Source organism: Eleutherodactylus coqui, chromosome 8, assembly GCF_035609145.1.
Source record: "Eleutherodactylus coqui strain aEleCoq1 chromosome 8, aEleCoq1.hap1, whole genome shotgun sequence".
Classification (NCBI taxonomy): Eukaryota; Metazoa; Chordata; class Amphibia; order Anura; family Eleutherodactylidae; genus Eleutherodactylus; species Eleutherodactylus coqui.
In genome coordinates this window covers 107,689,713-107,712,954 of record NC_089844.1, presented here as the reverse complement: position 1 = coordinate 107,712,954, position 23,242 = coordinate 107,689,713, and the positions used below count along the sequence as shown (strand labels likewise).

At 42.9% G+C, this 23,242-nt stretch overlaps 1 protein-coding gene across 5 annotated transcripts in view; it reads right to left on the bottom strand.

Annotated features, from left to right (window-relative positions):
- Nucleotides 1-23,242, bottom strand: part of CLEC16A (C-type lectin domain containing 16A) — a 197,527-nt gene that overhangs the window by 98,790 nt on the left and 75,495 nt on the right. For all 5 annotated transcript variants that reach the window (XM_066576179.1, XM_066576181.1, XM_066576183.1 and 2 more), the window contains exon 17: nucleotides 20,323-20,451. In XM_066576179.1, the coding sequence (XP_066432276.1) occupies nucleotides 20,323-20,451 (129 nt within the window). The remainder of the gene's footprint in view (nucleotides 1-20,322; nucleotides 20,452-23,242) is intronic.

Below are 23,242 nucleotides of genomic sequence, written 5' to 3'. Positions count from 1 at the left end.
AAGATATATAAATCAGCGCTTTCTGGTTTTCATCCCACACCAAAAAAAAGGCCAAATGTAGAGAAAGGAATTTTAGCATATCTAATAAAAAAAACATTCGACCAATTCACTAGATTTCGTTAGCGGAGAAGCAGGTATTTCATTGCCACAGATGTACAGATAAAAATTATGAATGCTTGTTGTATTGACTGAATAATCTAGCATCTATGGGGACCTACAGTAAAACTGCTCTTTAGTGCCACTACACATAGGACCTTAGGGAATTACGGTACATGCACCAAGCAGCCATAACCATAAGCAGCAGCAGCTGATCATGGGAGTCCTGTAAATTGCTAGGTGGGCTTCGATGTACCAGACTTGTATCTCCCACACAACCCACAGATGCTCAATCATACTGAGATCTATGAAATTTGAAGGCCACGTCAGCATCTTGAAGTCTTTGTCATGTACCCTAAACCATTTCTGCAATGTGACAAGGCACACTAGATCGCTGTATCTGGTCTACAACAATGCTTAGGCAGGGGCAAAAGTCAAAGTAACATGCGGATGAATGCCAAGATGCAAGGATGTCCAGAGCATCGCGCTACCCCCTTCCCATGGCAGCAGTAGTGAAGCACACATACCCAGCCATACATAGAATGTAAAGGATTCATGATTGATCAGACCACAACCCATATCATTGATTATTATATTATTTTTGCAACCAAGCTCACTAGCACTAAAAGGCAAAACCACTAGAAAATTATACAAATAGTCTAATTTTTAACAATAACCTTTATTACCCCAACTAAAAAAAGTGTAGATAAAACACACATCTATCGACTTTTCTTATAATATGGCCTGCAATTGCACCAAATATAAACATAACTTACCTTCTTAACCAGGTAAAAAAAAAAGAGAGCCAATTGATGCCAAATAGTCTAACCCTATTATAGACTAGGGCAGCCCCGAGCTGGAAGTAAGCCCTCAACAGGTGGGAGGTTCACTTTAGAAAGAACCCAAAATTCTCCCTTATCAGAACACTAGATTGATGCGATGTTCGCTATGCGAACATAAAATGTTTGGGAAAATGGTTGCAAATGGTTTACGAACTGCCGAGCACAGGATTCGGCTTGGCTGAGCATATACAAGCTGCGTGTAGCAGAGCTGAGCGTAGATACCTGCGTGTAGCAGGGCAGAGCGTATATACCTGCGTGTAGCAGGGCAGAGCGTATATACCTGCATGTAGCAGGGCAGAGCGTATATACCTGCGTGTAGCAGGGCAGAGCGTATATACCTGCGTGTAGCAGGGCAGAGCGTATATACCTGCGTGTAGCAGGGCAGAGCGTATATACCTGCGTGTAGCCGAGCTGAGCGTATATACCTGCGTGTAGCCGAGCTGAGCGTATATACCTGCGTGTAGCCGAGCTGAGCGTATATACCTGCGTGTAGCCGAGCTGAGCGTATATACCTGCGTGTAAGAGAGCAGAGCGTATATACCTGCGTGTAAGAGAGCAGAGCGTATATACCTGCGTGTAAGAGAGCAGAGCGTATATACCTGCGTGTAAGAGAGCAGAGCGTATATACCTGCGTGTAAGAGAGCAGAGCGTATATACCTGCGTGTAAGAGAGCAGAGCGTATATACCTGCGTGTAAGAGAGCAGAGCGTATATACCTGCGTGTAAGAGAGCAGAGCGTATATACCTGCGTGTAGCAGAGCAGAGCGTATATACTTGCCTGTAGCAGAGCAGAGCGTATATACTTGCCTGTAGCAGAGCCGAGCGTATATACTTGCCTGTAGCAGAGCAGAGCGTATATACCTAGGTGTAGCAGAGCAGAGCGTATATACCTGCGTGTAGCAGAGCGTATATACCTGCGGGTAAGAGAGCAGAGCATATATACCTGCGTGTAAGAGAGCAGAGCGTATATACCTGCGTGTAGCAGAGCAGAGCGTATATACGTGCGTGTAGCAGAGCAGAGCGTATATACTTGCCTGTAGCAGAGCAGAGCGTATATACTTGCCTGTAGCAGAGCAGAGCGTATATACTTGCCTGTAGCAGAGCAGAGCGTATATACTTGCCTGTAGCAGAGCGTATATACCTAGGTGTAGCAGAGCAGAGCGTATATACCTGTGTGTAGCAGAGCAGAGTGTGAGGTCTTTTCTGTAGTCTTACATAGGACTGCATGTAAACAACCCTGACTGTAAACAATTCCTTTAACCCAATGACCACTTTAGCTCTGCTGCACCAGGTATAGCAGAGCTGAGGTTGTTGTGTACATGCTCTCTGGCTTGTCATACGTCAGCCTGTAACATGTAGTTGGTATACACCGCAGAGACCACCTCAGCTCTGCTTCACCTGCCCCTTCTGTATACTGTGGCTATTGGTAGATGATGTTGGTCATGTGACCTTCTTTCTCTTCTCACAGACCTGTGTTAGTAGCTGCCATGTGACCTCCAAAGTAGCTGCTGCAGCACATCTTGGCGTCCTGTCTGTTGGTCTTTCGGCTGGTGTGTAGTGTACGGGCTCGGCTAGGGATTTCTCAAGAGCCTCCTTGCAAACGTGTGTGCAAAAACCAACACCCCCGCACACCCCCATCCCCTTTCTGGGGGACAGACGTTCCAGCTTGTTTGGTTGCCCCCGGGACCTCTTGGCACCTCACACTGTTTATTTCCTACCACTTGTCTTCCACGTTGATATGAACATCGCTTGTTAACGCTTGACTCTCCCTAGTGGCGCTGTTGGCTGAAGCACAATGGCACCGCTAGACTTAACACAGGAACTTTGCCCTGGCCTGACGGGTCACTCGATGTATCAAACTCACATTTTATGATTTTACGGCAGTGGTGAGGATGTCACAAATCTAATGACACCAAAATCATCCACCAAAGGTCACGCAAAGGGGGCAAAGTGTGGTGCAAGAAAAAGCATGTAGGCTTTTTTATATAAGAGGAGGTCATGTGTAATAAGGAAGAATATCAAGATTCCAAGGAATTCTTCCCCGCACATAATGATGCAAACCTGCTGGGAGTATAATTAAACCACAGAACAAAAGTCTCAGCACATTTCCATTTCCTTGTTAACATTAGTTCACATGGGGGTTACAAATTCATAAGTGTGTTATACCCCTTTAAACACAAGCACCGCAAGCATCTGCAAACGCTACTGCGAATACTTTGAGGCTGCCTGTGCAATATTGGGCAATATTGTATATGGAGCGGGGTGATCATGCAGAATATACAGAACACTTTGACCATTCTGATCACTTTACTGAGATTACTGACTTTACCTGATGCGGCAAACTGGTTATGGGAATTTGCACACTCAATTTCTCCTGCAGCCCAGGTAAGAAACTATGTTTTCACATAGGGCCGGGAAGATTTCAATGTCTTTTTTTTCAATAGACTACACCTTTAACCCCTTAAGGATGCGGCCCTTTCTTTTTCTTCTTCACATTCACTCCTTTTAAAAAATCCTAACAGTTTTATTTATCCGTCGCTGTAGATGTCTGAAGGCTTGTTTTTTGCAGGACGAGTTGTATTTTCAATGATACTATACAATGCACCATATAATGTACTGAAAAACTTTTTTAAAAATTCTACGTGGAGTGAAATGGAAAAGAAAAACTAAATTGGGTGTGTCTTGTTTCTACGGCGTACACACTGCAACAAAAATGACACAATACGTTTATTCTATGGGTAAGTACGATTACTAAAATACCAAAATTCTAAAGTTTTTTTGGGCTGTACTATTTTTTTTAAAGATATTTAATTATTTTAAAAAAATTTCTGCCACCATCTTCTGACAGCCATAACTTTTTTTTTCTCGTTGACATAGTTGTGTGAGGTCTAATTTTCTGCGGAAAGCCCTGTAGTTTCTATTGGTACCATTTTGGAGTACATATGACTTTTTGATAACTTATTACAATTTTTCTTGGAGACGAGTTAACTGAAAGAGAGTAATTCTCGCTCCCCCCAACCCCCTCCTCGGACGACGTTCACCGTGACGGATAAATAACGCATTACTTTGATAAATCGGACTTCTACAGATGCAGAGATACCCAATTTTTTTTGTTTTATTATTTAGATTCTTTTATTACAGATATGGCAAAAGGTTTTTTTTTTTACTTTATTATTTTTTATTTTTTTAAATTAGTAAAAAACTTTTTTGAACTTACTTTTACTTTATATTTAAGTCCCCGTAGGGCAGGGGTCCCCAACTCCAGTCCTCAGGGACCACCAACAGGTCATGTTTTCAGGGTATCCTATGGTAATCACACCCATGGCAAGGTCTGAGGCACTGATGATAATTACATCACCTGTGCAATACTGAGGAAATCCTGAAAACATGACCTGTTGGCGGTCCCTGAGGACTGGAGTTGGGGAACACTGCCGTAGGGGACAAGAATTTGCGCTGCTTTAATTGCACTTGCAGTATGATATAATCATTCTATCAAGGCACGCCACAGGCCCTGCTTGATAGGCACTCTGCAATGGCAGCCCTTGAGCCTTTCAGAAGGCCCCCGGCTGCCATGACAACGGCACGGCAACCTGCGATCTTATCGCAGGGGCCCCCGAACATCGGTTAGGATATTTAAATGCCGTCAGAATTGACGGCATCAATTAGAGGGTGAAGAGCTCCGATGAGCGGCGCAGCTTATCGGAGCTGTTGTGGTGGGTGTAGGAAGTAAGAAACAGTCAGCACCCGCATTGTATGGAGCAGGATCGACCTGAAATCCCCCTCCATGCATACCCTGACTCTGCAGAACGTAAATGTACGGCATGTAGTGTTAAGGGGTTAAAGAAACAGCATAGCACAGTCCTCTATTTTCGTAATGCCTAAGCACTGTGTACAGCCTGACCATAAGTCAGATTGGACAGAACTCAAGATAACTGTAGGTCCCAGATTTGTGACCCGAATCTATCAGACTTTTATGGAACACTGTGGTTCTGCCATAAAAATTTGAGATGGGACTTCCCCTTTAAGAGTAACTTAATTTTATACCAGTATGCAAATAAAAGCACTGAAAAATGAAACCTTTAATTTTCCACCAAAATAATGTATTACACTAGTTAAAAAAAAAAAAAAAAAGCACCGTTCTATATACTGTAGAGCGAGTCTAGTCCGCATGACAATATATTATGCGCAATTCTATTTGGTACTGGAGGAGACAATGAGATAACTCTTCACTAACAGCCCCTGGTCTTCGTTAATTCAATAGCAAGCCAATTGTGCTTTGACAGAAGTAAAAATTAGCCACATTTTCTGGAACAGTCGATTTTCTAGTACTTCCAGAAACGTCAGGATTTGTTTTCCCTGTTTTTCAGATTCAATTTTGCGTGTCATTGAAAAGCACTTTACGGTAAAACACAGAATAAATTAAAATATGTTTAATCTTCTGGAACAAAGTGACTGGATTCATGGTCTATAACTTGATCTGAGTAAGCAATTTAAGCCGCTTCCCAACACTGAATCAGTGAGGTAATACGAAGTTTACAGGAAGCCTTGAAAAAATAGGAAGGAGGACTTATTCACAAAACAGACACTCAAGATGTCAAGCCTTAAAGGAGCTTGTTGTCCAATATATGGATTTAAGTATAGGAAACCCGTTCAGGAGCTGTAGTTGGAGGTCACGTAACCAATAATTAAATACCTGCTTCATTGGGCAAACCAGACATGGTCTTCAAAAGAAAGGTAGATATTTAGTAGCTCTTGTTCACATTAAAGTGACTCAGTTATACATACTCTTTACTTGTATAGCGCCAACGTATGCCGCAGCGCTAAACACACATAGATCCTATCTGGTAACATAGTATGTACGGCCGGAAAAAGATATATGTCCATCCAATTGTTGAACAGACTTCTCAACGATCCACAGGATAGGTGATGGGTTTCATTGGTTGGGGTCTAACTCTGAGACCCCCACTGATCATGAAAACAGACGTCTGATGTCCCCTCTACTCAACATTGAACCACTTGCAGTGGGTAGGCGCTTGTACATGTGAGCTGCTACTCCATTCTTTACATCAGGACTGCCGGAGATAGCCGAGTACAATCGCTTGGCTACATCCAACACTAAACATTGCTCAGCCGCTGCTCCATTCAAGGTCCTTCTCTCTGCAGGGTGTGCAAGTGAGGAGGAGAGGGGGATGCCGGACTCCCATTCTCGAGGTTGGTGGTAGTCTCAGCTGCGACACCCCCACGATCAGACTTATCACTTATCTTGTAGATTAGTTGCTAAAACCCTATTTAGATGGAACAATAGTTTAGCTTAAATGCAGGCAAACGACGGAACGAAGAAGAAGAAGCGGGAGGTTCTCACTCGTCCATAAGTTTCAGCCGGCATAACAATCAGCGCAGCCTCAGGCATTTATTGTGCAGGTTAAACACTGATCATTCCGTGTTTCACATAAGAATGTGAAACACAATGGTAAGTGCACAAGAATGGCACTATTCCAACGAGAATCGGACAGTTTAACCCCTTGAGTGGCGGGTTTCCTACCACCCTGTCGTGCCCACCAGGGCATGTTTTCTAAAATGGTCTAATCATTGAATTTCAACTAATTTTGCAGTTGCGTCTCAAGAGCCATAACTTTTTCATTTTTCCATTGACATGGCCATATAAGGGCTTGTTTTTTGCGGGACAAGTTGTGATTTTTTAAACAGGGGGGAGGAAAAAAAGAAATGGGGAAAAAAGAAAAAAAAGGGGCCATGTCATTAAGGGGTTAAATAATGTATTAACTTCCTTCTCTGGTCATTACGACGCATGGATACCACATGTGTGATTGTATTTTAGATTTTTTACAAAGTAAAGGGAGACAAGTGTTTTTATTATTTTTTTACTTTTGTTTTTTTTTTTACATTTTTTTTTTGTCCCTTTAGGGACTTCCACAGGGACCCATCAGGACCCCCTGATCACATTCCGGGGGTCCGATGGTGACAGCCCTTTACATGCTGCAGTCACAGACTGCAGCATGTAAAGGGTTAACACAGCAGAGATCGGAGGTTTTCTCTGATCTCTGCTGTAAGAGCTAGTACCTAGCTGTCCTCTGACAGCCAAGCACTAGCTCTCCCTGCCACAGAGACCATCGGCTTGCTTCTGACAAGCCGATGGTCTCTATGGCAACCTGTAAACAAAGCAGGAGACTTAGAAGCAGGAGATTGCCGGCAGATCGGCAATATCTTCTGCTGGTTTTTCAAAGCCCTTGCTTTGTTCTCTGTGTGACTGTGCAGGCAGAGCACAATGCCACAGCTTGTGGCATTGTGCTCTGCAGCTCCCATAGTGATACATAGCCCGGAAATCTTCCGGGCTATATCACTATCGGCAGTGGAGCTCGTCCCGGAGAATTTCCGGGCGTGCCAGTCAAGGGGTTAAACAGACTGCACGAGCGAGCCGTTGATGACGTCACCGGCTCGCTCGGGCAAATGAGAATCGTGAGTTTCTCAGCCCGTGTAAAATGGGCAATAGTCAATTGTGGAACAAAGCTTTAAGATCAGTGATAAGGGACCAAATTATATCAGATTTCACAATGGTCTATATTTGCTTGTCATTGTAAAGTTGAAATGTACTCTACTTACAATGTATCAATAAATCTATACGTGTTTGCCAAAGCGGATACAAGTCAACCACAGTCCCAACGCTCCCGACAGGCCTCACCATAAAAGGTGCTGAAACAGAGCCACTCAAATGTGAGCAAGGCAAGTGTTTCCCCTCAATAATAGAGATAGCCTCAGGGTTCTCTGGAGCAGAGCCATCCACAGGATCCCCAGGAAAAGAGAACTGGCCTAGGCACAGAGCCCCACACAACACAAACAAAGGGCCTATGTTTCTGATAGACTACATGTCTGTGACATTGGGAACATCTAATCTATGTTGAACACAATTGGTTCAAATGAGCAGCTAATCCCCTATGCTCTATTTATCTCCTTGGAGTAATGAACGGAAACTGCAAGGTACAAAACTATCCTGTGGGGTGGGAAAACTTCTGTGTACGACTCTTTAAACAAGCCTTTGAAACACTGGATGGGAATAGGGAACCAATACATGATTGTTATGGCGCCCCCTGCAGTACTTTTGATTTCCTCTCAGAACATCCACCTAATGTGTCCAATGCTGGGGGAAAGCAACTTCTAGTTCACTGTCTATATTACTGGCCTTTACAATACCAGGAATTACTTCACCACCCGCAAACAAGGCAAATCTGGTGATACCGGTAGGACTGAGAATGTGAGACCAGCAGCAATGCACATATTAGGTGGATTTTTGAAAGGAAATCAAAACACCAGGGGGCGCAATAACAAGTATATAACAGTAATATCTAGGAGCACTTTCTTTTTTAAATTCACATTGCACAGTGGCTCAGTGGTTAGATGTTGTCTTTAGTGGGATCTTGGGTTAAAATACCACCAAAGACAATATCTGCATGTAGTCTGTATGTTCTCATTGTGTCTGCATGGGTTTCCTCCGGGGACTCCAGTTTCCTTCCACACTCTAAAGCCATACTAAGGAATGGATGGGACGGTGGAAGCTTCAAAAGTAAATGTGGGCCATACCATATGACCAGGTTGTAAAGAAAGAAAATAAGCCGATACACCAAGACAAGGTAATACATGTATATTGCAAAAAGACTTTACTTTTCCAGGCAAGCCGTAGCATATATCCCAGAATACCCCTTTAAGAGAAAATATTTAATCATGGGCCAGATCCATTAAGAGAAAATGCAAATTGATAAAAGGGAACAAAAATTCTGCATAAGACTCTACATATTCGTGTGTGATGTTACTAAGCAGATAGCAGCTCTACTGCACAGAAATAAGTAGTTTCTTCTTTTTCCTTCTCGATAAAGTTTCTCAAAATGTGTTTCTGATTTAGCATGTAATGAAAGAGAAAGTTGTCAAACGGAAACCACAATATAACCTTTTCTACATAAAGCAGCCATTCTCTTGCTATAAGTGACCTTCCTATATACAGTAGAAGGGAGCGGTTTCCAAGAACTGAACATTAAAAACATTCAGACAGACCAGATTTTCACTTTGCACCTGAGTCAATGTTCTCGGCTTGTTTTTTCAGGTAACTCAACAACGGAATCACGTACTATGTTGAAATGGTACCAATAATACAGGAAATAGGTTTGTATACATATATCTCTGCATCTCAAACTAACTTTTACAAATTCACGTAAATGAGGCTTACTTAGAAAATTGCATAATACCCTACAGAACATTACCAAACCTTATGGTTAAATGACATTATGAAAAGGCTTTTCCAGGAGGCCCTACAGATCACAGTTATAGATGCGGGTTCACTTACCAAGGTTATCTTTATAATTAACACATAATATTCACCATTTAATTCACCATTCCAGGCACTGCAGCCTTCCTTTAGGGGGAAGGTAACTATAGTAGGAGTTCAATCAAGGCCCCCTGGCTCATGAATAGAAGGCCAACTACAGAACTGCCAGCTTTTCTAAAGCTTTAGTCCTCTTTGGACAATGTTTTAAATTAGAAGGGCCCTCTGACAATACTCTGATCATAGGGTGTCCTACTGCTGAGATACCCCAAGATCAGCTTTAAAGATGACCTGTGACCGCTCAATATAGCTGTTTTAATTAATATTTATAAACCTCATGGAATAACAATCCCATGGCCGGTCTTAGAATTCTGCATAGTACCGTTTTTCTGTTGTTCTTCCTGGAAATCTATAACCTATTAACAACTGGGTGTTACCATTAACAACTGGGTCTTACCATTCCCTTTGTCGAGTGTCTCTCAACCTCTTCAGTCATGAGGCACCCCTGGGGTTTTGTTTTCACCTTGGAGAACTCTAATCAAACATTTTTTACAAGACACAAAACAGCAGTAGTAACATACAATATCTATAAATTACTGGTAGCCATTAGTACCTGAATTTTACTTTAAAACTGAAACAAAGGCTTACTTTTTTATCATAATTTGCTTAGTCTTGCACAAAAGTTGATTCTGTGGCCTGTTTTCGTACATCCAGAGCTTCACCATCTCTCCACTACATCAGTATAATCACATCCAGTACTTCTCCAATCTCCCCCTACCGTACAATGACAACCAAAACTTCACCATCTCTCCCTACCGCAGTATACTCACATCCAAAGTTTCACTATCCCTCCCTACTGCAGTTTACGCACTTCCAGAGCTACACCATCTCTCCCTACTGCAGCATACTTACATCTAGAGCTTCACCATCCTTCCCTACTGCAGTATACTCACATCTAGAGTTTCACCATCCCTCCCTACTGCAGTACACCCACATCTACAGTTTCACCATCCCTCCCTACTGCAGCATACTTACATCGAGTTTCACCATCCCTCCCTACTGCAAGAGCTTCACCATCCCTCCCTACTGCAGCATACTTACATCCAGAGCTTCCCAATTCCTCCCCATTGCAGTAAAGTCACATCTAGATTTTCACCATCCCTCCCTACTGCAGCATACGTACATCCAGAGCTTCACAATCCTTCCCTACTGCAGCATACTTACATCCAGAGCTTCACAATTCCTCCCTATTGCAGTATACTCACATCAAGAGCTTCACCATCCCTCCCTACTGCAGCATACCCACATCCAAAGCTTCACATTCAACCTATTCACAGTATAAACTTATCCAGAGCTGTACCTCCACCCTCCCCTTCACATAGTATAATTGCCTCCAGAGCTTTAATATTCTCCTGTGTCACACTATTGCATCTAGAGCTCTCCATCATTCCAAGCTGCAGTATAGTTCTAGCCATAGTTTCCCCATCCCTCCCACCATGGTGTAATCACATGCAGAACTTCACCATCCACTTTCCCTCAAGCAGTAAATCACATTCAGGGCTCAGACCTCATCCCTCTTTCCAGTAAACACTTTCATACAACTGCAATCCTTATATTGATAAAGGGAAAGGTAACACCCAGTTGTCAATTTATGCGTACATTTCCAGGAGCTATAACTCAGGAAGTGCACAATGCAGAAAATTGTTATTTCCTGGAGAATGAGAATTTACTCAAATAAGACATTTTCGGAAAGTTGACAAGTCCTGTTTAATCTGTGAAGGAAATTGACAGACATATTATAGAGATGAAAAGAATGAATTAAATTGGGGAAGTTGTTACTTCTGTTATCAAACAGTGTGTTTGTACGGAAGGGAAGGATAAAACAGCTTTTTATAGCACAAACATAAGCACTGTGTGCACTCATACCTGTAACACTGGTGGGGGACCCATTTACACTCCAGTTATAGCTTAGCCAGATATTCTCTAACATATCCTCTATCTAAACCCTACAAAGAATTATACTTCTTGCATTGATTATCTTTAGAAATTCTGTATTTCCAGACAACTTTGCAGAAGAGAAAGCTGGTAACATTCATGTTAAGATGCAAATAGAGTTGAACACATCATACAATGTAACAGCTGCCTGCAATCAATCTACTTTAAAAACTACTGTGCCTGTACAAGAGGTGCAAACGTTATGACAGAAGTAAGGCATATTAACCATATAAGACCGGCTTCACAGCAGCATTAATAGTTTCTGTCGTTCGGCTCCATTCTAGAAGCTGAACATCAAAAAATTGAAAGTGCTAGATCTGGCATAAACCGGGCGCTGGCAGTGCTGGACAGACCATAATGACTATATCGCAAAACGTTTTACGGATCAAACAGTGCAGCATGCTGCGCTACTTTGCCCAAGATTTCACGCTGGATCTCTGCTGGAGGCTCTGATGCGGGTGCAAACATAGCCAACAATGGGAAATGCTTGATCCCTAAAAAAATTTCACCCGATACTTTTTTTATTCTTCGCTACTCCTCAACACTACTACACTATTAGAAGGCAGCATTCCTGTAAGTCGGTTTCAGACCTTTTAACAAGCCTTGCAACAATGACTGGGAATAAAAGACCATATCTTCTCCAGAAGGAAGAGACATCCATCTTCAGACAGACTGTTTCAGGGGATTGCCCCTCATCAGCATGCAGTAGGTTGCTGGCTTGGCTGGGCAAGAAGCCTATGACGTGGGTCATGAAGGGTAAAGTTTCTCCCAGTCATTGTAAGTTACTAATGGATGTCCTCCAGTAGTCTACTTCATCTCAACTTACCCAGAATCATGTTTAAAGGGCTCTTCTGAAATAGACAGAGTAGCCGCCTACAGGTTGCCATAGAGGGGCAGATTACTTCGTTCTGGAGAGGAGCTATTTTGCATACCGTTTCCAGAGGACACTGCCCTAAAGACGTCCTACTAGCTGAATTTCTGCAGGAATACACTTACCATGTATACTCGAGTATAAGCCTAGTTTTTCAGCACAATTTTGGGCTGAAAAAGCCCCTCTTGGCTTATACTCCAGTCAGGGAAGGGTTCAAAAAAAACTTTATACTCACCTCACAGTCGGCGTCTGTGTTCTCGGCGGTGGTGCGGCAAGCTGCTTGAATACCTGTGTTCCCGGCGGCGATGCGGCAAGCTGCTTGAATTCTCCCCGCTGTCATTCCCCAGCATCCTCTCTGCTCGGCTCTGTCATCCACTACCATCAACGCTGTGATTGAATCTAGCACCAGCCAATCACAGCCGGCACTCAAATCATTCACAGCCAATCAATGAATGACATTCACTGATTGGCTGTGAATGATCGAGGCCCGACTGTGATTGGCTGGCGCTCGGTCCAATCACAGCACTTACACAGCGCTGATGGCGGGGGATTTGAAAGTCGAACAGGGAGATGACAGCAGGGAGAATTCAAGCAGCTTTCTGCACAGACACAGACGCCGGCTGGAAGGGGAGTATGGAGGGTTTTTTTTTTGTTTTTTTTTTTACACAGTATATACTCGAGTATAGCTAGGCTTATACTCGAGTCAATAGGTTTTACCAGTTTTTCGTGGTAAAACTTGTTGACTTGGCTTATACTCGGGTCGGCTAATACTTAAGTATATACGGTATATCTGGGAAATCGGTGTTATTTTAACATTATTTGGATAACAAACAAATGGTTATTAACAGTTATTGAGACAAAATTTTGATTGTCACATTGCTAACTTAGGCCTCATGCCCTAGGCCATGTCGGACTCCACCAGGGGAATATCGCAGCGGAGTCAGACAAGGCGCCCCCCAAAATACCCCCTACTCACCTCTCTGGATCTGCAGCGCGAGTCCCGTCCACATGATGCGCCGGTGGTGGGCCATGATGTGTATTCCGCGATACTTCCGCTGTGCTCACAGCGGAAGTATCGCGGGACAGACTGCTTCTATTGACTACAATTGCTGATTGCGCGTATTTCCATGGAAGATAGAACATGCAGCGATTTCATTCACACTTCGGAAATCCGAGGTAGAATTCTGCAGCGTGAGCATTGGAAGGCAGAAAGCCATTAGGTAGAATAGAACCCAATAACTGCGGAATAACGCTGTGGATTTCCGCCGCGGGAAACATAGCAGAAAGCCATCCGTGGGCATTAGCCCTAAGATTATATGTACCATGCAGGTTCATGATTATACGTGTACAGTAATTATTTTGTATGCCAATATAATGCTGTTTTTTTACATCTGTAGATAAATTGGTGATTATGTGAATCAAGTATGGCATCAAGAGGTTGTAAATATCCTGCAGATGCTTTCTGTTATGTATGCAGAGAGTTCATCAAAATACGGGCAACGAAGCACTCTTTGGCAATGACGGCAAAAATGAATGCAGCCTACAAAGCATATTTTGCGATGGCTGTGGGTGTCCAAAAAAAGTCATGGGCACCTCACTACAGCTGCGATAATTGCAAGAAAACTCTTGAAAGTTGGTTCAGAGGCGAAAATAGGGCCATGAAGTTTGCGATACCAAGAATTTGGTGGGAGCCAATTGATCATTCCACTTAAGGTCTTTCAAGAAGTCATCTCAACTAAAAAGTTGTACTGCCGTAGTCAATCTGAATGGGTTAGCTACAAACAAAGCTGAGGAGGATCCATACATACAACAATTTACAATCCACATGACCATAACAGACTAATGCTTGGGCCTTTATGGTTTTTAGCATACCCTTTATTCTCATCAGAATGCAAATGGGAAAAAAAAGAAAAAAAAACGTATGTAGCCCCACCCATTGGAAGGTACTTTCCCTATAAGTCAGTGTCTGACCTTCTAACCAGCCTTTCGGAATAACTTGGGATTTAAGCCAAACAATAAAGAAAATACACCCATCTACAGACAGCCATTTCTGGGTTCTTGTTCCTCGGGAGAGGTGCTGTTTCTACTTGTGGAGGCAGTCAAGATGGGGCAGAGATTAAAATGCCATGCAGTGCTCTCTGGGAAAAAAAGAATGTAAATGGAAGATGGGGAGAAAAAATGACTTTGTAGCACCAAAAGGCCTCTCCTCCAGCCAACTAGAACACTGTTCTACACTGATGAGGGGCGATAACCCTGAAACAGCCTGTCTACAGATGGGTGCCTTTTCCTCATGATTATTCTGGTTTGGCTTACATCCTATTAAAAGGTCAGCTATTGATTTATAGGAATGTTAGCTATAGGTGGTGCTAAAGAGTCATTTTCAAACTCCAATTTGCATACCTTTTTCCCAGTGAGCACTGCATGGCCTACAAGTCTTCCTACATCAGTACCTCTCCAGATTCTATTGCTTTTGCAATTCCATACTATCCATTAAGAAGATCACGATCATACATGACTTACAATTAATTACTGTAGGCAAGCTGCACAGCAACAAAATTACCATTGACCTCCTTTACTTGTACAATATCAAACAACTATTATCTATTAGGGTTGCCTACATCTGCTGGGCGGTCAAGAAGAAGAACACATACAGTAGACTGACCGCTGAGCATTTAAAGTAAAAGCCAGCTGCATTAGGCCGGCTCACATGCGTGTATAATGCAGCTTTTACCGCTGTGTGAGCTGGCCTATCGCAGCCATTTTTGACTGTACATGACAGCGTATCTCACGCACGCTGTCATGCGCAGTCTTCCTCGTTTTTCCTTTCCTGCTATGTCGCTTAGCGAAGGTGTGTATAATCGGCGCACATACGCAACACAATTGCGCATCAACAGCCTTTATTACGAACAATAGGGCTCTATTGCTCATAATACATGGTAAACGAGAACATGCAGCGTTCTTTTTTTACGCACTTATTATGTATAATGTATACAACACAAGAGTAAATGGATCAACGACAATCAATGTACTGTCATCGACCCCATTCGCTGCATATATGTGTGTGTAATTTGCATTAAAATGAGGTTCGTGTGAGCCTGAACACGCTCTAGGGCCCAAACTACATCAGGAAATTCAAGCCATAGGAAATCCTCTCCAAACACCGTTCCATTTCACACGACGGTCAGCTACAGATTGGTGGCTGTTGTATTGCGGTGATGTGTGAGGTTTGGCTACTATACTTGGTCCCTGGGGTTTGGACATCTGCCTTCCTATACAGCATATTTTACGGTGATCCAACACAATTCTTTTACTGGCACCACAAATTCTTTTTTAGTTTTTGGGTAATACTTTGCCCAGCTGCTTCCCTTCCAGGATCCCATAGCGGATGGCACGAGGCAGAGCGGTCACAGCATCGCTCTAATCAATGCCTCAAATCAACAGCACTTCTGCTCCAAGCACATTCCAGGGAAGAGGAGGAAAAAGAATGACCTCTTAAATGATTGTGTACAAGAGGATTCTAGGAAATGGTCTGCTTGTTTTCAGCAGGGAGGGGGCCGCTCGTGTCAAGGAGAAAACGATGACTGGCAATAATGCAGTCGTTCAGATGCGTTTTCCTAGAAAGGTCATGCATTTTCCAGCAAAAACCTCCACTTGGATGCCATACCGATAAAAATCAAACCTACAGCAAGACTAGAATGGGGCTACCAAGTAGGAAGACGGACAATAAATACATATTCATAGATTAGCGAAGATATGTACTTACAGTAAATCACCAGTGTGTAATATTGACAGTGTATAGTGGAGAACGAAGAAATGACTCCCTGCTGATACACACCAAGTGCATTAAGATGCAGCCGGAGAGGTCAGTTATACTGAAATATTATGGGATTAGAGGAATATCATTTTAATAAAACGAGAGAAAGAAGTAGTAATAGATGGAATGGAGCAACCAGTGTCAGACAGCTGCTGCTAAGGCGAATAGGATCCTGGGGTGCATCAAAAGAGGTCTAGGGCCCCATGATGAGAACATTGTTCTTCCTCTTTACAGGTCACTGGTCAGACCACACATGGAATATTGTGGACAGTTTTGGGTGCTGCTACTCAAGGACACATCAGAGCTTGAGCGGGTACAGAGGTGGGCAACTAAAGTAATAAATGGAATGGGCAGACTACAATACCCAGAGAGGTTATCAAGATTGGGGGTATTTGGTTTAGAAAAAAAAAGATGGCTGAGGAGCGACATAATAACTATATCCGGGGACAATACAGAGATCTCTTCTATCATCTATTTATACTCAGGACTGTGACTGTAACAAGGGCCGTCCTCTACGTCTAGAGGAAAGAAGGTTCTATACCGACATAGAAGGGGGTTCTTTACTGTAAGAGCAGTGAGACAGTGGAACTCTCTGCCTGAGGACTTGGTGATTGCAAATTCAATAAAAGAGCTAAAGGGGGCCCTGGACGCCTTTCTTGAGTGCAATAATACATGTTACAATCATTAATCATTTCAGAAGAGTCAGTGATCCGGGGATTATTCCAATCGCCAGATTGGAGTCAGGAAGGAATTTTTCCCCCTCTGGATCAACATTGGGGGGTAATAGGCTGAACTGAATAGACATGTCTTTTTTCGGCCTTACATACTATATTAAAGAGGATCTGTCTGCTCCCCTGACCAGTAAGTAGTAGTCAATACTTGATCTTGTATTGTTGTTTCACAAAGAATCATCTTTTCTTAGAGTTTCGTGTTCTAGGGTTCCTTCGTTCCTCCTATGAATAAACTGACCAGGGAGAAGGGTGAAGAATACCCACTCTGATATTGTCCCATCAGTGTCACAACGTATAAGGAAACACCTATTTGACTAGGGGAATGGTAATGCACAACTATCAATTTGTTCATAAATGTCTAGGAGGAATAACAGGAGGAACATTACAATGAAGGGTTCTTAAAGAAAAAAAAAACGCTCCAAAACTGTTATTTCATGTGGAATGCAATTATTTACGAAAACAGGCAAGTCAGGGGAGCTTTTCCAATATGCATTTATAGGTCCTCAGAAATAAACTCTTTATTCATAGGAACCCATAAAAACACATTAAGAAAGTAATCAAACTGGAAATTAGCAGAGAAAATAAGGCATCTTTTCCCACCACCATATGAACATAAGTACATAACGGCCCCCGCTCCGGATGACTCAGCACCCCGGCAGTCGCTGCAATTGGTATACAGGGTTGTTCAGATGACACAACTACTTTAAAAAGGTTTTCCATTATCAACTTTCATGGTCCATCAAAGTTAGTAACGAGGACGTTGCACATTCACAGTGAAGGGGTACTGCAGCTGCGACATGCAGTCTTCCTCCTTTAGGAAGTCGATGAGAGATCAGCACTCTGTGTGTGGTTTCTTCTTCAATTAACGGACAAAACAACATGGCCACCTCTGCCAGAAATAGGGGATTCGGCACCCCTAATCTTGAGATCGCAGGGAGTCTGGCCCGACAGCCAATTAGATGAAGCAATATGCCTTTAGGGAGAGCGAAGTATAAAACGGATAGATGTATCAACATTAAAACTCTCAGAAAATGATGGTTTCAATGTTATCATTACATGTAATTGAGAAACGAAGCATTCTTTCACACATACTAAGAAAAAATGGAAAGTCAAACCTCCTTGGAAGTCCCTGGCAGTTATGTAAAGCGAAGGGCTGAACTTCACCGATGCCAAGTTATTACACCATCCCGCGGACAATGTTATTTCCACATGAATGTGTTCTACACAGACTTCAGTTCCAACTAATCATATAGGAATATATAAAAGCTGCATGTGCCCGATAGGTCGGCACCTACTTGCAAAGTACAATGCATTGCTAAGGTAGTGTATCCATGGAAAGGGATTATGGGATGTGTTGTACTGTACTTGTGCTTTAAATAAAAGGAGATGATAAAGCAAATACATGGGAAACACAAGGTAAAGTGCCTGACCGCAACACATATGGAACTGGCTGACTTAGGCCTCATGTCCACGGGCTTAAAATCCGCAGCATTTCTCCCGCACGCGGATCCGCGCACCCGTAGGGATGCATTGGACACCCGCAGGTAGTTAAATACCGGATGTCATTTTTCCCGTCAGGCGTGGATCCACGTGCGGGAAAAAAAATGGACGTGCTCAATTTTTGTGCGGGTCTCCCGCAGGCTTCTATTGAAGCCTATGGAAGCCGTCCGGATCCGCGGGAAACCCGCACCAAAATTAAACTTACCTGCTCCGGACGATGCGTTTCTTCCCTTCTTCGCGGCCGGATCTTCTTTCTTCGGCCCAATGGATGTGCCCAGCGAGTGCCACGCCACCGGCGTGCCGAGCACATCCGCCGGGCCGAAGAAAGAAGATCCGGCCGCGAAGGAAGGAAGATCCACATCGTCCGGAGCAGGCAAGTTTATTCTGATTTTTAGGCCTCATGTCCGCGGGGCAGGAGGGACCCGCTGCGGATTCTCCATGAAGAATCCGCAGCGGGCCTGATTTTCCCCGTGGACATAAGACCTTAATCTACTTTCACACTAGCAAGTGCGATATTGGGCTGTAAAACTCTGCCTGATGTCATGCTCGCCGAAATGTGATGTCCCCTCTGATGAAAGGCGTTTTTGTGTTGAAACCACTTTGCATCACTTCGGAGAAGTAGCGATTGTTTTAAATGGGTAAACCACACACTGCAGTCCATGCACCTCACATGTCATGCAATGCCGTGCTGGCTCCATTGAAAACAATGGCAATGTAACATTTGAAAAAAATCCCTGGGAAGCCCTACTAAACAAGCGCATACCGAATATCTCTATAAATTCCCAGAGACTAATTACTTTGTTTTTTTTATCCGCCAAACAAACAATAGCTCAATCCTGGCAAAAGGCTTCTTTGGATATTTTTGAGGTTTAAAGAAGATTAAATTGGTATCTCATAAACGAAAAGCTAACTTCAATATTGTTAGACCGCCATGAGGATTTTCAGAGTCTGGAACCCATGGTTGAACTATATTTGGCCTTCCCAAAATGTCCTTATAAACCTTCATATAAAACATTGTAACACTACTCTGCACGCTGGCCAGGCCACTATATATCCAGTAATCCCCTAGTATGAATAAAAGTACCATTCTAACAAAGACCAGATAGGGACCTGTTATTCGTTAACAGACTGCTTAATTTTCAAAATGCTTTGTTTGGCACCTGTATAAAGTCATACTAGGATTATATTGTGCTGTGATTGCTAAACACGTATTGACACCATGCTAAACAAAAACTGAAAGTGAAAAAACTTGCAAGAATGCTGCCTTCTAATAGGTGGCGCTGTAGAGACATTATTCCATCTTCTCATTTGCATATTTCCCAGAGGGGCATGCATGGCCTTATAGGTCTCCTCACACCTACTAGATGCTCTCCCTAAGGAGAACCTTTACCCCTTCTGACCCACATACTGTACAATGCAAATGCGTATAATTACCAAGTCACAAAAGGGGAATTAGGAGAATCACGTGTTCTGCAATAAAACTGTAACTAGAAGGACAAATGAAAGGAGATTTCTTGGAATTAGATGACCTGTCTTTCGGATAGCGCATCCTTATGTAATCAGTGGGAGTCTGAGTCCCATCACCCTGCCAAACAGCTGTATGAAGAGGGTTCTGCACTTGGGATGAGATCTGAAGCCTCTTCATAGCGTATCCGCCACAGTGCGGTTTGTTTCACATTCCACTATTGCGGCTCCATTCCACTCCCGACAATGGGACTGATCTGCACAGAGACCACATGACCAATGGATACTGCTTGCTAATATATATTCTGTTGATAAGCGAGATACAGAGGAGAGCTGGAAGGGATTCTGGCTGCAGGATCAGACTACACAAAGTGTGTTATCGGTTATCACGGAGACACATAGGCCTGTATAGGAGCTTTGGGCACAGAATCATAAGTCCTTTTTCTAGCAAGACTATTTGCAAAGCTGCTTTATTTTTTAATTTTAAATGCATTAGAATGATTAAAAAATAAAAAATTCTTGCAAAGGTGAACATACGGCCAATGTGGCACACTCGACGCAAGTAATGCAAAATTATTTTGCCAATTGCCATAGAAAAGTAAGGTTTACAACAATGTCCAAGGAAAAGAAAAAAGGAATATATGATTAAAGCTATTCAAGGCTGCTGAAAAAACAACTTACCCTGCGCGTTCGTTCAACATCCCCACAAGGTAGCCGCTTGACAAAATCAATGCCAGTAAGAGGAGTTCCAGTTGGTGGAAGCAAAATGGATTCATCCATCATTAAGTATTCTACATTCAGTGGCTTGCTCTAGAAAAAGACAAGAAGAAAGCTGACATCAAGTGGGCATAGTCACATACCAGTACGGGCATAGTCACATACCAGTAAGGGCATAGTCACATACCAGTAAGGGCATAGACACATACCAGTAAGGGCATAGACACATACCAGTAAGGGCATAGACACATACCAGTAAGGGCATAGACACATACCAGTAAGGGCATAGACACATACCAGTAAGGGCATAGACACATACCAGTAAGGGCATAGACACATACCAGTAAGGGCATAGACACATACCAGTAAGGGCATAGACACATACCAGTAAGGGCATAGTCACATATCAGTAAGAGCATAGTCACATACCAGTAAGAGCATAGTCACATATCAGTAAGGGCATATTCACATATCAGTAAGGGCATAGTCACATATCAGTAAGGGCATATTCACATATCAGTAAGGGCATAGTCACATATCAGTAAGGGCATATTCACATATCAGTAAGAGCATAGTCACATATCAGTAAGGGCATATTCACATATCAGTAAGAGCATAGTCACATATCTGCTGTGGGCTATCTGCAGCAAACAAAAGGCTGATTCAACTGGCAAATCTGCAGCGGGTTTTAAGCCTTGTGTTTGAAGAGTTGAAGTCAGTAACAAAAATTTGCAGCATTAATAGGCAAGTGGCGGATTTAGAATCTGCAGTATATTTCAAATACACTGAATTCTGGGCGGAAATTTTCAAATTCTACGTTGAGGAGATTTTTGACATTTTTCCCACATGGCTTGTGCTGTAACCACTGCGAAACCTCTACGGCGGAAACTCCACAGTATGTACACCATGTGTGAAGGAATCAATTATCTCACCTGAAACAGATTTAGAAAATCCAGCTTTGCAGCATTCTGCATCAAGAAGACACGTGTAGCACCCATGGAGAACAGATTTATGCTGCAGGTGATGTCCACAGTGAGGATGGATGGTGGGACGTGATTGAGAGGACTGTATTTAAAGGGGTTGTCTCGCGGCAGCAAGTGGGGTTATACACTTCTGTATGGCCATAATAATGCACTTTGTAATGTACATCTTGCATTAAGTATGAGCCATACAGAAGTTATTCACTTACCTGTTCCGTTGCTGGCATCCCCGTCTCCATGGTGCCGTCTAATTCTGATGTCTTCTGGCGTTTTTAGACGCGCTTGCGCTGTGTGGTCTTCTGCTTCTGGTCGGTCCGGGCACGAGCGGCGTTCTGGCTCCGCCCCGTCACGTGTGCCGATTCCAGCCAATCAGAAGGCTGGAATCGGCAATGGAACGCACAGAGCCCATGGTGCACCATGGGAGAAAACCGCAGTGCATCCCTGGGAAAGCACAGGCGGCCATCGTAGGCAGAAGATTGTTATAACTCCATATTTCGTCGGATCGGTGAGTAGCAAGCAGTTTAAAAACCGCTTTAAATTGCTATTTTATGCCAGGAGGGTGACAGGGGGAATGGGGTAATGTAAAATTTTGAGGTTTGCCGCGAGACAACCCCTTTAATGTGCTAATGTATGTAACAAGTCTTTTACTTTTTAGTAGCTGAATCAGTTATAAGAAAAACTGGTAATTGGTTGCGAAGACTCCAAAATCTATATATTTATATAAAATTGAATGTATGTCTGCGTGTCTGTCTGTCTGTCTGTCTGTCCTTTATGCGCTACTACACCATTCATCCAATCGCCATGAAACTTTGGGTAGTTGTTGAGTACACTCCTGGGAAGATTATAGGCATAGTACATCTATCCTATGATAAATGGCGCACGTGCGAGCGTCGTCGACAGTTTACCCCCCCAAGTAGATCGTTCGATTTTCATCATTGCCACTAATTCTCTCACTTCCTGATGTCATAGAAACTTGAAATTTGGCACGAGCATTGATTATGTCAAAAATAGGAAAAGCTAATGGGTCCCAAGTCGATTATTCAATTCTAAGCGCCAAAGAATTAGCGTCCAAATTTTACGTACGGAATCTAATTCTCTTACTTTCCAATGTCATAGAAACTTGAAATTTGGCACGAGCATTGATTATGTCAAAAATAGGAAAAGCTAATGGGTCCCAAGTCGATTATTCAATTCTAAGCGCCAAAGAATTAGCGTCCAAATTTTACGTACGGAATCTAATTCTCTTACTTCCTGATGTCATCTATATATATAAAAATGAATGTCTGTCTGTTTGTCTGTCCTTTATGCATTACTACACCATTCATCCAATCACCATGAAACTTTGGGAAGTTGTTGAGTACACTCCTGGGAAGATTACTGGCATAGTACATCTATCCTACGATAGGTGGCGCGCGTGCGAGCATCATCGACAGTTATGCCCCCCCCCCGACAAAATCGCTTGATTTCCATTATAAGCACGAAAGCAAAAGGCATTACGAGCAACGGGATGCGTGTTCAACTACAAAATGATGCATCCACCGAACGTTTCGCAAGACAATTGCTGGATATTGAGAATGCTGAGGTAAAATGAAAGCTGTGCTGTGATTGGTTGCTATTTCTTATACTGCTGAGGCAACATGAAAGCTGTGCTGTGATTAATTGATACGTCTTATACTACTGAGGTTACATGAAAGCTGTGCTGTGATTGGTTGCTATATATTATACCGCTGAGGTAAAATGAATGCTGCGCTGTGATTGGTTGTTTTTTTTTTATATTGCTAAGGCAGAATAAAAGTTGCGCTGTAATTGGTTGTTATTTCTCTTTCTGCTGAGGTAACATGAAAGCTGCGCTGTGATTGGTTGTTCTATATCATACTGCTGAGGTAACATGAAAGCTGCGCTGT